Here is a 17346-nt window from a genome sequence, read left to right as displayed (position 1 = left end):
TCAACCTTCAGTCTCGACTTGGCAAAAAAGAAACTCAACATCACCTGAAATAACATGTTGCTAGAGCACATCGAAAAGCCAATATATCTGGAATACAGGTTTCACTATGAAAAAAAAACCGAAAGAAAGGTGTATCCGCGCAATAGCAATAACCTTTTAAGGAAATTTAGTAATAGTAAATGGTTAAAGATAAACTGATAAACACAAATCATGGACACAATGTAAGAAGAAGATAGTGACTACAATAAAATATCCCAAAACTTATCGTATAGAACAAAAGAGAATACCACAAGAATGGAGATCAAGCATCCTAATACACCATTTCAGAAAGGGAGACAAATCGGACCCGGAGAATTACAGAAGAATTAATTTATTAAAAACAGCATTAAAATTATCAACCAAAGTGACAACAAACAAACTGAATACAATTATAACATTAGCAGAAGAATAACAAGGTTTTAGGTCGAGATCATACACCGACGCTATACCTATTTATAATGAGGCAAGTTTAAGAGAAGTCATTAGAATACAACAAACCGACATATTTATGTTTCGTGGACCTTAAGAAGGCATTTGATAGGGTAAAATTAAAGGATGTTATCCAATTATTTCACGCAAGAGAGGTACCTCTAGGAATAATTATGACGATAAAAAATAACTATCAGAATAACACAATAAAAGTAAAAGTAGAAGAAGAGCTAACCGACCCAACTGAAGATGACAATGGTATAAGACTAAGATTCAATGACTCCTCTATTGTTCAACCTGATCATGGACGAAATAATAAAAAAAGTAAGAACAAAAAAAGGATACCAAATGGGAGAAAACCCACTTAAAATAATCTGCTATGCAGACGAGGCAATACTAATCTCTCAAGTTGAAAATGATTTACAACGTATGCTCCAATATGCACCAATTTAATATCATAATCACACAGCCAAATTTGTCCACTGTCGGACATAGGCCTCCTCAAGATGTCTCCACCCTTCTCTGTCCTGGGCAGCTGCAATCCAGTTTGTCGCTATTCTCTTAATATCGTCGGTCCATCTGGTAGGTGGTCTTCCACGACTTCGTTTGTCCGCCCTTGGCCGCCACTCTAAGATCTTCCTTGTCCATCTGTTGTCTCTCTGTCTTGTGACGTGTCCTGACCATTTCCACTTCAACTTCGTAATGCGCTTTATGATGTCTTCCACTCCAGTTCTTCGCCGTAACTCATCATTTCGTATTCTGTCTCTCAAAGTTGGGCCAAGCATGGATCTTTCCATTTTTCGTTGTGCTACTTGTAATTTTCTTATTGATGTTTTAGTCAATTTCAGTGTTTCAGCTCCATAAGTAAGCACCGGAAGTACGCACTGATTAAATGCTTTTCTTTTTAGCTTTATTGGGATGTTTTCCTTGAACACGTCTCTTAGTTTGCCATACGCTGCCCATCCTAAAGCTATTCTTCTAGATAATTCGCATGTTTGGTTGCCTCTACTTATTTGTATTTTGTGGCCCAGATAGATGTATTTGTGAACTGTTTCGATATGGCAGTTTTCTAGTGTCAGTGGTCCGCTAGGTACTAAATTGGTCATCATTTTAGTTTTCCCAAAGTTTATTTCCAACCCTACTTTTTGAGAAACTCGTTGTAGTTCTTGCAGCATTTCGTGGGCTTCCTTTAAGTCGTCGGTTATTAAAACTATATCATCTGCAAATCGTAGGTGGTTCAGCCTTTCGCCATCGACATTCAAACCTATGTTTTCCCATTCTAACATCTGGAATGCACGCTGCATTACGGCATTGAATAGTTTTAGTGACATGTTGTCTCCTTGTCTAACTCCCCTTTTTAGTTTTATTTTTTGAGTTTGGGTATAGAGGTTTATTGCTGTTGTGGCATTTGCATATATATGTTGAATAATGTTGGAATATCGGTAGTCGACTCTACAATCTCTCAAAGCTCTTAAGATGGCTACCATTTCGATAGTGTCAAAGGCTTTTTTGTAGTCAACAAATACTAGAACTAGCGGCCGGTTGTACTCCACAGTTGTTTCGATTAGGACCTTTAGGCAAGTTAGATGGTCATTCGTACCATACCCAGGGCGACAACCAGCCTGTTCTCTCGGTTGGCATGTTTCTAGCTTGTTCTCAATTCTGGCAGTGATTATTCGAGCAAACAATTTATACAGGTGGTTTAGAAGACTAATTGGCCTATAGTTTTCGAGGTCTGTTTCATCTCCTTTCTTATGTATGAGGAGCGTTATAGAATTATTCCATTCAGCTGGTATGGCTTGGTTTTCTAAGCATATATTGAAAAGGTGTTTGATTGACCTGATCAGGAGAGCAGACCTCCGATTTTTAGCGGGTCTGCCACTACTCCATACTCTCCTGGTGCTTTGTTATTTTTCATTTTCTTTAAAGCATGATAGATTTCAGCCGTTGTTATCTCGGGAATATCCTCTGAACCTAATCCCAATTTATTATAACCGTTAGAAAATTTAACACGTTAATTTCCCCAAAAAAGACCAAATTCATGGTTATAACAGCAAATCTACAAAGATGTAAGTTAGAGCTGGAGGGCCAGATAATACAACAAAAGATGGAGTTTAAATATCTAGGCATCACACTATCTAGCTACGGAAACCTGGAAACAGATTTGGAATCAAGCGAATAAAGCAAACAGAGCCGCAGGTTGCCTGAATCAAACAGTATGGTGAAATAAAAATATCGGAAAAGAAATAAAAGGCAGAATTTACAAAGCAGTCATCAGATCAATAATGACATTCACCTAAGCGGCAGAAACACGACCTTATACAGAGAGGATAAAAGAAATGCTAGAAACAAAAGAGATGAAAACCCTACGAAAAATCGATGGTAAGACACTATGGGATAGAGCTAGAAGTGCAGATATACGACGGAGATGCAAGGTGAACAACAATAATAACTGGGCAAAAAACACAAGAGTAGAATGGAAAGACCACATAAGCCGAATGACAACAAATAGACTAGTAAGGACGGGGAGAGATGGTTCCCCAAGAGGAAGACGATCAGTGGGAAGACCACGAAAACGATGGAATGACAACTTACTGAAGGCACATTGAAAAAACAGATAGAGTAATGTCTACACAAAAAGAAGAAGAAGAAGAAGAAGAAGAAAACTTACCGTTTCGAAGTTAGGTCCTCCTAAGCAGGTGTAAACTCCTTCATGGATATCCTTTTCTAAACCGAGACCCTTAGCTATCCTTTTAGCTTCTCTTATCAGTTGTCTGTCGTATGAGTTGTTCATGGGAGGGAATCTCGGTCCGAATCTTTCATCGTTAGGTCCTTGAAGTGGATTATTTCCAGCAAAACCCATGAGGTTGATGTGATCTTTGATAAGCATAATATCTCCTACTTTGTATCTATAACACAAACATAAAAAATAAGAATTTTATTAGATATCAAATATTTCACTTAAATTTTTATATTTAACATCCTAGTTAAATTTTCCCCACCAGTTCGGCTTCATAAATGCTGTTGGTACGAGACAGGTTTTGTTCTCAATACAAGTCTTATTCCAGAGATGCAGATACGTCAATTGCGACGTATAAGCATGGCTGGTTGATTACGAGAAAGCGTTTGAACGAGTACAGCACGCCAAGATGATGCAAATACTAAAAGAAACAGGAATTAACAACCAAGATCTGAAAATAATAATTAGAAACCTTTACTGGAATAAGACTGAAGACTGCAAAGAGTTGAAGGTGAACACACCAACTCCTAGGTGAACTAAACGTAAAGAAGGCAAAGTTTATTATCATTAGCAAGAAAAAGATCACAGAAGGTCAGCTCTATGTCAACCAAAACCCTGTAGGCAGAGTGAAGCACTATTACGCCAGGGAAATAAGGCAAAAATATACCATGTTCGGGACACTTGAGCAGCCAGGTTGCAAATGGGTTTTTTGGGTACTATGTACCTAATACATTATAAATACAAAAATGCCCGTCACAGTTCGGACGAGAATTTTAGTTATTAACAAATAAGGGTCAAAAATAGCAGTTTTTTCATTTAAATCGCTAGAAGTAAAAATACGGTAATTAAATATCTTATTTATAGCATTCTTCTTTTAGTAGATGATCCAAGGTTTAAAATGGCAGGTTTTCAATTTTGTTCCGATCATTTGTTGCTTCGAAAATTGAAAAATAACACTAAAATTTCTAAAATAAAAAAAATATTATAACTTTTGCAAAAATGAATTAAGTCTTCCATATTGCATGAAAAGTTGAGACAAACAGTCCATATAATGCACAAACATTTTTAAGACGATTCGTCAATTAGTTTAAATTTTATTCAATTTGTTTATCCCAGTGGCGTGCTGGCCATATAAATGAATCGGTGCAATCACCGAGAGGCCGCGGCCTCTTGAGGCCGGTCAAATAGGATTTCACAAAAATATTGAGATGTAACAAAAAAATATTTTTTTAATTTCTAATCGGATGTTAATTTTGCTAATAATATTAATAAAACAAAAAAAAACAAATTTTTTTTGATTGTGAAATACAGTTTAAGTAAATGAGTAAGACGCTATAGTTTATATACATAAATAGATTGCTACAGACAATATTATTTATTTTTATACATACAAGTATATTTATGGTTTTCCAATTTCCTTCAAACATGTATGTACTCTGCAGAATTGAAAAATGGAAAAACATCTTGCTCATTTTTGACCGAATTATTGAAAGTATCTAAAAACGATTTGATCAAGACAAATCAAATCGTTTTATGATGATATAAGCACTCTACATCCTAGAAATTTTGATACAATAAAAAAATGGTATACCTTTGATGGCATTTAAATTTAAATCATTTACTGAACAATTAAGAAAGTTTTATCCTACCATATCTGCGACTGCAATTAGAGAAGAACTCATGGATTTTGCTGATAAATGGATTGTATTAAAATAGGATTTTGCAAAATACTGAGATTATACAAGATGGAGTTAATAATGAATATGTTCAGCTTACAGAAAATATGAAGGATGATATTATTAATCCAAGTGATAATGAACATGAAGTAACAAATGACAATGTTGATATCGTGAAAACCTCACCTCCGTGTGGTACTAAAAAGTGTAAAGATTGTATAGTTTGCTGTTACGCTGTTTTGCATAAGTACAGTGAAACCTCGATAAGTCTGATTAATCGGGACCGCGGCCGACCCGTGTTATCGAAAATCCGGGTTAGCCGGAGAATATGGTAAAAATTAATAAAATACAGTATACTTACAGATAAACTCCATTATAATTGCAAAAACCTGATATACATATGCATAGTACATCTAAATTACGTACAGTTGTATACAGTATTGTTAATTTCTTGGTAAAAACTCAGTCAAGCTGAAAAAATGTTTGTTTTGTCTGATGAAAATCGGTCCGGGTTAACCGGACTTCTGGGTTATCGGAGGCCGACTTATCGGGGTTCCACTGTACAACTTATATCAGTGCGTGCTTATCCAAATAATATAGTATAATATAAAGTATTATATTAAATAGTATAATATAAAGCATTTATTAACTCTTTCAGTGACACAAGTATCTTGCGAAAAAAGCTTTTCAACATTGAAATACATAAAAAATCGGTTAAGAAGTACTTTAACACAAGATCACTTTTGTGCTAATGGCTATAGAAAAAGAAGCTTTGTAGGAGCTTAAAAATGATGAAATAATCGACGGATTTGCTCAAAAATCTATTTTAATGCGCAAATTATTGATCGAGAGTTAAGTAATTATTTTATAAAATAATTGCAAAATAATATTTAGATTATTGCGTTGTATTAACATTTTAAATATCTATTGTTAAATTAAAGTATTTGCACTGTACTTGTATTTGTACTCTCTTGTATAATTGATTTACTAAAATGCAACTTAATACACAATTGAAAAATTCTCAATTTTATTTTACTTGTACCTTAATTATATTACATCAAATTCATATTATATTGATTTAGGAAATTATGGTTTCTGCCTTACTGCATACAATATTGTCATACATGTCAATTATTATTTGTAAGATTTATTTAAATGAAAAAATATAGCAAATTAGGAAAAAAATCATTGAATTCAAAGTTTTATGTTTGATTCAAAAATAAATTATATTTTTGTTTTTTTTTAAATACCGAATAAAACATCCTGATAATAGAAGGTAAAATGAGGATGGGAGGCCGCTTTTCTATAAAATCACCGGGCCGCTTGAAAAGTTCCAGTACGCCACTGGTTTATCCCAATGAGATTTTTTCGCAATGCTTTTGTTCAAAAAATAATAATGATATAGCAGTTCTGTGGAAAACAAATGAAAGAAGAATAGTCATATTTTCAACGTATTTAAAAAAAATTATTAAAAAATTATTTTTATCACTCCGAAAACATTTTAATAAAATAGAGTCATTTTTGGCTTATAAACAATTTGAATAACTTTGTTAATATTGACTGTAGGCTAAAACTACAATGGGATTTGAAAAACTGGTATTTTTACACGAATTTTCAAAAAAAAACTTTTCCCTAGGTTAATTACGGTCAAAGTTAGCCACTTTTTTTATTTAATTGACGGCTACTTTGTTTATAACAATTAAGCAACCGAACTAGAGCCATTTTGAAGTTGAAGGTATATAGTTTATGTGTAAAGGTTTGAGTAAACTGTGAACCTCAACAGAGTGGATAACAGTGGCGGCTCGTCAGAGGAGGCAACGGAGGCTTAGTCCCCCCATAAATTTTTTACACATTTTATGTCATCTCTGGGACATAATATTTCTATAATTACTGATGAAATGTCACTGTTTTGTTTATTTTGAATCACGAGAAACAACTAGCGCTCGTACTAATACAAAGTGTAAATTCTTGCACACTTGTAACTAATGCATCTGGAACGCATCTATATATCCACCTATACGCTGTGAGCAGCTCCTCATATCCCTACCAAGGGAGGCAGAAACCAGACTCGACTCCGTTGTGTTATAAGTTACGACAAACTTCTCGAAACCAGCAATATAGTTTCCTATGCGTACAATAATACTTGATAGAGAAACGTAATATTATATCGCTTCACGTCATACTACCCAGAAATATAAGGCAAGGGAGGATAAACCAGAATTAGGCTCTCTTGTATTTTTATTTATATTCTATAAGGAAGTTAATAGTCAGGGTATTTCTTGGTGTGATTTTATCATTTTATTTTTTTTTAATTAGTGTTTGGTGAATTTTTGTAATTCATATATTTTTATTTGTGTTGTTACTGGCTTGGTAAGGTTATTTTTACAATTTATGTACCGCTGTTTGTTTATATAAAATGGGTAAGTTAAACGAAATCAAAATATCTGAAGATATAGTTGACTGGCTGCTCAGGAATAATTTTAATACTTTAAGTATATACATATAATAAAGCTTATATTATTAAAACCTTAGGAAGACCACAGCTAAATTTAACTATTATTAAATCCTCAGGTAACCGTCAAAATCGTGCATATAATATTAATTGGTATAATAAATGGGACTGGTTAACCGGGTCTATTAAGAGGGAAAAAGTTTTTTGCTATCCTTGTATCTTATTTTCAACAAAAACCGAACATACAACTTGGTCTTAAAATAGGATATTCAGATCTAAAAAAATTACCTCGTTCAACTGAAAGACATTCCAAATCTAAAGATCACATATTTTCGTCGTGTAAATTAAAACTTTTTGCTAAACAAAATATAGTAACTGCTTTAGATACAGCTCAAAAAGAGGCCATAATTACTTACAATAATCAGGTTTTGGAGAATATGATGAATTTAAAAAGGCTTATCGATATAACAATATATTGGGCTTCGCAAGAATTAGCTTTTCGCGGACACGATGAAAGTGATGATTCCATTAATCGCGGCAATTACAAGGAACTTCTATCGTTGTGGGCTAAATATAACTCAAAATTCGAAAAATTTCGTTAATTTTAGATTTAATCCCGTTTTTATAAAGTTCTTTTAGTATCAATAATTCTAACAATATTATTATTATTAATTACAAAAGCTATTCTACATCTCAGTTATCAATGCAAGCATGCGGTAAGAGGGAGGGTCCCCGTAAGGTGAAATGTAAATAAAAATAATCAAAAACAAATGGAGCCTTAAATTACATTTTTGGTGCATTTTTTTGCTAGTGCAAATTTGTCTAGATTTTTTATAGTTAGAGCCTCCCCTATTGTAAAACTCACGAGCCGCGCTGGTGGATAATAAAACTTTAAAACTGACGTCCTAACGAAATCGATTCGTGGTCGGTGGAGGGGAATTATTAAAATCCGTGCACTCAAAAAATGAAACTGATTTTTCAGACATATGCTGCGATTAATATCACCGGAGCGTGTTGATGGATTTCGATCATATTTTTTTTAATTTGTATGTACTCGTAGTCTTGTAGAGTACGTTATGTACACACATCCCCACCTAACATTACAAAATGTTAGGGGGAACCCCCCTTATCACTAAGGGATATGAAAAATAGATTACGACCGATTCTAGGACCTACCGAATATACATATATAATTTAATAAAAATCGGTCAAGCGGTCTCGGAGGAGTATAGCAACTAACACTGTGACAGGAGAATTTTATAGATGTAAATATATAGATGGCTATTAACAAATAGGGGTTGGTGATAGAAGAGTGAAAATTAAGGGTTGTATGTATTTTTTAATTCTACATCATATAAAATTAAAGTAGATAATTTTGTCCAACACAATTTAAAAAAATGTCAGGGGGCAACCCCTCTTATAACTTACGGGTATGAAAAATAGATTAGAACCTATTCTCGGTATTATAGGATATACGTGTAATATTTCATAGAAATCGGCCAAGCGGTTTCGGAGTGGTATGGTAACTAACACTATTACAGGAGAATTGTATGTATATAGAAGTAACTGCGAATTAAATAATAAAAGTGGCTAACTTTGACCCTAATTAACCTAGGGATTTTTTTTACTCTACAGTAAATATCAACAAAGCTATTCAAATTGTTTATAAGCCAAAAATGACTATATTTTAGTAAACTGTTTTCGGAGTGAAAAACGACTTTTTAATGATTTTTTTCAATACTTTTGAAAATATGACTTTTCTTCTTTCATGTGGTTCCCACAGAACTGGTATATCATTATCATTTTCTGAACAAAAACATTGCGAAAAATTGGGATAAACAAATTGAATAAAATTTAAACGAATTGACGAATCATCTAAAAAATTTTTGTGCATTATAACGACTGCTTGACTCAACTTTTTATGCAATATGAAAGTCTTAAGGCCATTTTCGCAAGAGTTATAGCAAATTTTTTATTTTCGAAATTTTAGTCTTATTTTGCAATTTCCGAAGCAACAATGATCGGACCAAAATTCAAAAAGTGCCATTTTAAACCTTGACTCATCTATTTTTACCTGTAGCGATTTAAACGAAAAAACTGCCATTTCTGACCCATATTTCTTAATAACTAAATTTTTCGTCCGAACTGTGACGTACATTTTTGTATTTATAATGTATTAGGTATATAGTACCCAAAAAATCCATTTGTAACCTGGCTGCTCAAGTGTCCCGACAAAAACCTTATTTCTCTGGGCTATATAACGCACTACCTCATCACCATAATAAATGAAGAATAGACCAACAACCAAGAGTTAAGAGGGCGCATCGGAAAAGCTAGATCCACCTTCAACCAGATGTGGGTTTTCTTCTCTCTTGATAAACGTAAGAATGCTGAGATGCTACGTCTTCTGTCATAGGTTGTACTCCAAACTACATCAAAAATCTTATTATTAACTAGGTTGTAGCCAGATACCTACGGTAACAAAAGGATTGATAGACAATTCACGACTATTAATCTCACTGGTCGTTCTTTACCATAAAGATTAACCTTTCTACCATCAATAGGTAGGTACGCATGGATTATCTAGTAAAATACAAATTTTTATATCTTTATTGTATCGCAAATGTGAAACGTGACTTTTCATGAGATAAGGTTTATACCCAGTGTAATGTATTTGATTTTAAAATATCATTTTTGTTATTCTTTGAATTGAGAAAAATATTTCCGTTGTTTATGGTTCCACCGGTACCCAAACAAATGCGCCTGCAGATTATTTTTCAGAGAAGAGTGTTTTATTAGATTTTATGGCTTCTTTCAATTCTTTGGAAGCGGTTGTCGTGTAATTTAGTGTTGTACTGATGGCTTAAAGTTTAGAGTTAACAGAAAAAAATAATAAATAATAAAAAATACTTATAGATTAAATACAATAGGGGAGTCCATGTACCCGTTGACCCCCCTTGATTAAAACAAAATAAAAGATAATTTCGAACGCAAAATAAATTAATAATTGTTTCCTGAAAATTACTGAATAGGGACTAAAACCTATTAAATCATTAAAAGCTTTTTGGTTCCTCTTATAATAATTTATTATTCAAAATAATGACACTTAATGTATCTTACCTTGGATTTAATCCACCAGCAGCATTAGTAGCTATGAGATGAGTGATTCCTAATAGTTTCATTACTCGTACGGGCATCGCACATTTCCAAAGAGGATATCCTTCATAATAATGGAAACGACCCTTCATACAGACTACAGCAACTCCTCCAATATAACCGAAAACGAGGGCTCCTGTGTGGCCTTTTACTGTGCTTTCAGGAAAATTGGGAATCTTTTCGTATGGGACTGCTATTTTCTGATCCAAAGCATCTGCCAAGGTACCTATAAAATAATTAACGTCAGTCGAGCTGGTTTTATTATGAAAGAAATAAGATACAAATAAAGCACATGGTATATTTGAGATACAATAAGCCACTTTTACATTTTTTTCAGAGTACATAGAGCATATATGCGAACTAGGAATTGATCAAACTTGAATTCAAACAAGGAAAGATACCACTTAGCGTACCATTCTGTACTTCGGATAATGACGTTTATGCGTGTGTGTCATGCAGTAGCGTACTGATATATCCGCGGGCCCTGGTTCCAGTTATGATGCGGGCCCCCGACCAATAATGCGCCCCCCCGCCCCAATTATGCGGGCCCTCTGCCCAATAAAACACACATTGTATATTAAAAGTTTTTAATAAACATTAAATATAAATCATCATATATTTTTTATAAAAACTCAGCTAATTTAAAACAGTAAATTAATATTAATCCTATCGTTTTTCATACCAACGGAAGTGATACGTACCTGTTAGTTCAGTTGTCCTTACTTTTGTTTTAGACCAGGGCGCATCTGTAAACATATTAGTACATTTGGACGTTGAGAGGTGACTCAAATTTTTTGCAGAAATTGCTTGAAAATAGCTCAAATAATAATATTTGAGTTATCCTCCGACTCAAAAAGGTCCGGAACATTGTTTAAATAATTAAAATGTCAAAAAATGAAGGAAAAATTCGATTTTTTCTTCATTTTTTAATTATAACTTTAAACATATTCATTTCCTAGAAAAGTTGTACTGACCTAAAAGTTGCGTAATTAAATTTCCTACAATACAGGATTGGTTAAAAATTTAAAAAATTGTCACCCTTGTTGCAAAATAGCAATAATTGCGAAAAAATCATAAAAAACAATTATTTACATTTCACGTTTTTCAACCATATTATTCTACACTTAGGACCTTCATATTTTACCTAAAAAACTTAATGATATAATAAAATAACACTGTGAATTTCAGTAAGACCGGGTCAATAGATTTTGCAAAATAAATTTTGCAATCCAGCTTTCGCAAAAAAAAATTATTTTTTCCAAATGTTACAGGACCGAAAATAAAGCAAACAGCAAGTTGAATTTTTTACTACTTATAGAAAAATACTTCACCTTTCATCTACAATTTGCAAAATTAAAATCGGGTAACTACCACGGCGTCAGGAATTTTTTTAAATAAACAATAATTTTTGGTGCTACGCGCAGGACAGCGGATACGTTTGCTCTGATTGGGCATTCCAATGACCTTTGATAATTATTGATACATTTTAATTTTTAGTACATTGCGATATAAATAAGTAAATTTGTTTATTGCAAAATAAAAACACATACTCTGTCTTTTGAAATAACACTTTTTTAGCAATTTTTTAGCTTTTTTTTTGTTCATATATTTTAACTTAGAGAATAAAAGTTTATTATTTTTAAACATATGCAATTGTTTAAACAATATTTCACAAACAATAATCAAATTAGTTTGATTTTTGTGGAATTAAAATATTAAAATACAACAAACTATAGAGGAACAGAATATAGAGGAAGAAAATAATATAATAGATAAAGATTGGAAGAAATTTTGCTGGAAATCAACTTGTGTGAATCGAACACCGCTGTCCTGCGCGTAGCACCAAAAATAATGTTTATTTAAAGAAATTTAAATGAAATAAAATTTAAATCTAATGAAAGGTACAGTATTCTTCTATATGTAAAAAAAATTCAACTTATCTCCCTTATTTTCAGTCCTGCGAGATTTTGAAAAAATGAATTTTTTGCGAAAGCTGGATTGCAAAATTTATTTTGCAAAACCTATTGAACCGATCTTAATGAAATTTACAGTATTGTTTTATTATATTATACAGTTTTTCTGGATAAAATATAAAGGTCCTAAGTGTAGCATGAATGGTTGAAAACGTAAAATGCGAATACTTGTTTTTTTATGGTTTTTTCGCCATTTATTGCTATTTTGCAACAAGAGTGACAATTTTTATTTTCAACCAATCCTATGTTGTAGGAAATTTAATTACGCAACTTTTATGTTAGTGCAACTTTTCTCGAAAATGAATACTTTTAAGTTATAATCAAAAAACGAAGAAAAGAATCGAATTTTTAATCGAAATTAAACAATGTTCCGGACCTTTTTAAGTGGGAGGATAACTAAAATATTATTATTTGAGTTATTTTCAAGCAATTTCTGCAAAAAAATTTGAGTCACCGCTCAACGTCCATCTCAAAACAGATGCGCTCTAGACTATTTATATTTATTTCAGTTATCAAGAATTATTACTTAAAAGTAAAAGCTAAAGAATGATGATGCTATAAATACAAACAAAATAAGCATCTTTCGTCGAGGTAATTGTCTTGGGATTAGGCATTTTTATAACCCTGCCAAAAGTATAAAACTTGCAATGACTGTGTCAATTTGCAAAATTTTACAACTTTCTAGTTTACAACTAATCCATGAAACGTGCAGATATAAATATAAGTTTTTGAGTTAAAAGGTACCTACAGGCGGTAATTCTTTACATGTGTTGAAACCAGATCTTGCGTTTTAGTCACTTTCTTTTAGTAGGTAAAACAAGTACAGAACCTTCCAAAAGTTAGTTTTCCTTGTGTCTATTATTAATTTTGTTTTCAAATTTTTTGATAAATAGGTATTCTTCGTTTTTATTTATAAATAACTACACAAAAATAAAAATTTATTAAGAAGTTACATTTTCTAATGTGTACTTGTGTAGTGCAAAATGTCCCTATCAAATTAGAAAAAGAAAGCAAAGAGCGCGTTAGAGCGGGCCCCTGGTTCCGCGGAACCATGCTCAGTACGGCACTGGTGTCACGTGTGAACAAACGAAGGTAGAGGAACACGAAGAAGACCAACCGAGGTCAACCGAGGCGTAGGGAAGAGTTGGACAAAACCGGGTAGGTTGATAAAACCGGGTACCCCTTAATTCTTCTAACTGTCTGCTGCTATCTATTAGACAATGTTAAAATTAGTGTCCCTTTACCACCAACAGTCGTGTGTATTCATTTCTACCTAATTTGAGTAATCTGTGCCGGAGCAGTAAGACCTCACCTGTTTTTTGATGCAGGAAACTCGATTTTTAAGGTAAGTTGATAGCTATTTTCTCCTCTAATGAATAGCTAATGGCCATTTCAAAATTTAACACATGTAACCTAGTATATTACCTTTAATTTGGCCAAAAATTTTGAATATTATATCATAATTTTAAAAATTTAAATAACTTTTAATGTCTTGTTTACGAGATTGACAAAACGGGGTACCCGATTTTATCACACCTCTTGTTACTTCCAGTTTCTGCAGTGGTTTTTTTGCTTTTAGTTAACTACAACGTGTGGCTTCTTCTATTGAAGAAGTTAGTAAGAAAGCTAGTAGGAAAAATTAAAATAAATCTCCAGTCGTAAAAAAATTAAAACTAAATGAACTGGACAAAAAAAAAAAAAAGAAAAAACGTGGTAAAAAGGGCTGCACCAAAAACAAAGTTTTGGAGAGTTTGGAGGAAGAAGATAATGACGATGCGTGTCTATATTACAATTAACTATTTTCAAATTATAATGCGAAGGAAGGCTGGATAAAATGTGTGTCTTGCACCAAATGGGCTTATGACGCCTGTAGTGCCTATGATGATGTAAATTAAGTTTTTATTTGTGACTTCTGTTCATATATTTTCGATTTTTGTTCACATACTTTTAATAAATATTTTATTTTCTGCCCATTGGTATTTTTACATGGAAATAAAGTTACTACCCGGTTTTATCATACCGGTTGGACAAAACCGGGTATTTTGCAATATTTTCATAAAAATAAAAAAAATTAAAAATCTAAGAATATTCTTAAAAATTGGCATTGACATATCAAACTTAAGTCATTTGAGAATATCTGCAGCAAACATTTGCTACTCTCACATAGCAAAAGATACAGACGGTTTTTGGAGTGGTACCCGGTTTTGTCCAACTCTCCCCTACCACAGAGCGTCAAGATAGGCGATTTTTACTGGCTCTGCGAGACCGTATTGCCACTACACGTCAAATCGTTGACCAATGATTTGGAGTAGAAGGTAGACCTGTATTATACACTATTATGCGTACACTATACCGTCGCATTCGAGCCTTTGGACTGGTTTCATTCCGCCCACGGGCCACGACTAGTGCTTCCTTTGACTGCGGACTGCGGATCACTCATCAACGTTTGAATTGGTATAGAGAACAGCAGCGTTGGGTGGCAGTATGGCATAATGTAGCATTTAGCGATGCATCGCGATTTTGTTTAGGAATGCATGACGGTCGTAAGATGATAAGACGCCGCCGCACAGTGGTTCCAAATGCCGAAAACGTGGTCATGAACCTTTAAAAGCGTATATTGTTTATACATTTTGGAATTACTTTCGTTCTTAAGGGTTTTTAGTAGTCGCTGATTACTAATCTGGCATTATTTTTTCTGAAAAACAAAATGGCGGATCCAACATGGCGGAAAGAAATTGAAAATATCAATCAAAAAGGAAAATTTTTTGTCAAATTTGGTAGGTTAAGGTAGCTGATTACAAATCTAACATTACTTTTTTTTAAACAAAATGGCGGATCCAATATGGACGAAAGAAGTTCGAAAATTTAATTTTAGCCGCATTTTTGTTTAAAATGTTTAAAATGTTTTGTTTAAAATAAGGGACCTTTGAAGCTGCTGATTACCAATACATTTTCTTTATGAAGTACAATATTCAGAACCTATTACTTATGTACAACTGCCCATACATACTCAACAATCGCCAGAATCATGTAATATGCGTCATTTCCCACTTTTGTATTCAAACAACTGCCAGCAATGCATAGGCAGTTATAGGCAGCTAAACCAAAGTGATTCTGTATCTCCATACTATATATTTTAAGATTAATAAACATTAGTCGCAGAATTATGCAGAATTTTGTACTTTTGGAATGCATCTTTACAAATTGTTAATTATTTCAAGTATATTTTCACTATTTATGCATTAACAGATTTAAAGCATTTATTGTTAATAAATGTTGATTTAAGTTATATCTTACATTACTACATACTTAAAAAAGAAGAATCTGCTTTACAGCGCTAAAATTGATAAACTACAAAACGTTTTACAGCGTTTTCAATATACGAGTTCTTTTTCACTTTCTTTGCCGGCCAAAATAACCCCGGACATGGCCCACTTGTTCCTGAGTTGTGAACCAGAATACATCCAGTCTGATCCTCATACCTGCGTATTAGGACTCTACGACAGTATGAGAAAACAACTGTAAACATAAACATCCCTAAATAGGGACTCCTTTTTTCGCCTCATGACCACGTTTTCAGCATTTGGAACCACTGTGCGCCGTGGAGAGCGACGAGATATCGGGTTTGCTGTTGAGAGGCATGTATATAGGACAGTTGGAGTAATGGTTTGGGGGGCTATTGCCGATGGTAGCAGATCACCACTTGTGTTTATTCGAGGCAGTATGACAGCTGCTCGTTATATTGACCACATCATACAAACCACTTTACTGGCTTATCTAGACAGCCGTCGACACATGCTTTTTCTATAAGACAACGCACGACCCCATATATGGACTTTCTCCAAGAAGCTGGCGGTAATGTTTTGCCATGGCCACACCGTTCACCGGATTTAAATCATATCAAACATAATGTGTGGGTTATGATGGGAAGGAGACTGTCCACTTTGCACCATCCTCCACAGACTCTGGCACAGTTAATCCATGAAGTTCCAAGTTGCTTGGAACTAGGTGCCACAAGCAAACATCTATCATCTTATTTTGGCAATGCCTAGACCAGTACAGGAGTGTATTCAGCTATGGGGTCGCCAAATGCATTATTAATATTTTTGTGAAAACATGTTAATAAAAATTCCTTGCCAATGTTATCGACTGGAATATATAGAAATCAATAGGAAACATTCTTGCATCATTCTTTGTTTCGGTTTAAAGTAAACCCCATAAAAACACGAGATGCTTTATCTTTAACTGACCTGCGTCATGTCATCTCCCATATCATTATTACGACACTTCGGAGTGTTGAAAAGAACAAAACAACAGCTATAATTAACAGAAATATTATTCCATGACGCAATATTAATGCTTAATTAATAATAATCAGCTATAAAACACTGTAATTTTCATGTTTTTAATGCTTGTATAGGAATTTTATTGGATAATTGAACGATCGCAATGCTGTGGAATAAGTAACGGATCAAGTATTATAGTGTTATGTATAAAAACAATTGTAATAATATGAAAATATGGAAAATTTTATTATTACCAGCATTTAATGTTTAATCTAACCATTATTGTTTGTAAAAAACTAATAAAAGAAATTCATTTTGTCACGTGGAAAACCACACGACTGAAGTTTATAGTAAAATAAAATAATATATAATCAGGAGCATAGTTGGTCTTGATTTTGAACTTATAATTGGGGAGTTTCCCAAGCCCGACTGGGCAAAGATCATAACTCAGAAAGATAAATACATCTTTTTCTTGTGGTACTGTCTCCTTTATAGTGGAGATTAGAAGAAGTCACTATTGCTCTCAAGGATGTAAAGCCAGGTAAAGCCCCAGGTTTTGACAATATTCATCCCGAATTCTTAATTAACTGCGGCA

General features: G+C 33.4%; 1 protein-coding gene across 4 annotated transcripts in view; it reads right to left on the bottom strand.

Annotated features, from left to right (window-relative positions):
* Nucleotides 1-17346, bottom strand: part of LOC126893222 (purine nucleoside phosphorylase-like) — a 108574-nt gene that overhangs the window by 744 nt on the left and 90484 nt on the right. For all 4 annotated transcript variants that reach the window (XM_050663193.1, XM_050663195.1, XM_050663191.1 and 1 more), the window contains exons 3-4: nucleotides 10457-10718; nucleotides 3140-3377 (exon numbers count right to left, since the gene is read on the bottom strand). In XM_050663193.1, coding sequence (XP_050519150.1) covers nucleotides 3140-3377; nucleotides 10457-10718 — 500 coding nt within the window. The remainder of the gene's footprint in view (nucleotides 1-3139; nucleotides 3378-10456; nucleotides 10719-17346) is intronic.

The sequence above is a fragment of the Diabrotica virgifera genome, chromosome 10 (genome assembly GCF_917563875.1).
Source record: "Diabrotica virgifera virgifera chromosome 10, PGI_DIABVI_V3a".
NCBI classification, from domain to species: Eukaryota; Metazoa; Arthropoda; class Insecta; order Coleoptera; family Chrysomelidae; genus Diabrotica; species Diabrotica virgifera.
The sequence above is the reverse complement of the archived record's forward strand: the minus strand, read 5'-3'. Positions and strand labels throughout refer to the sequence as shown.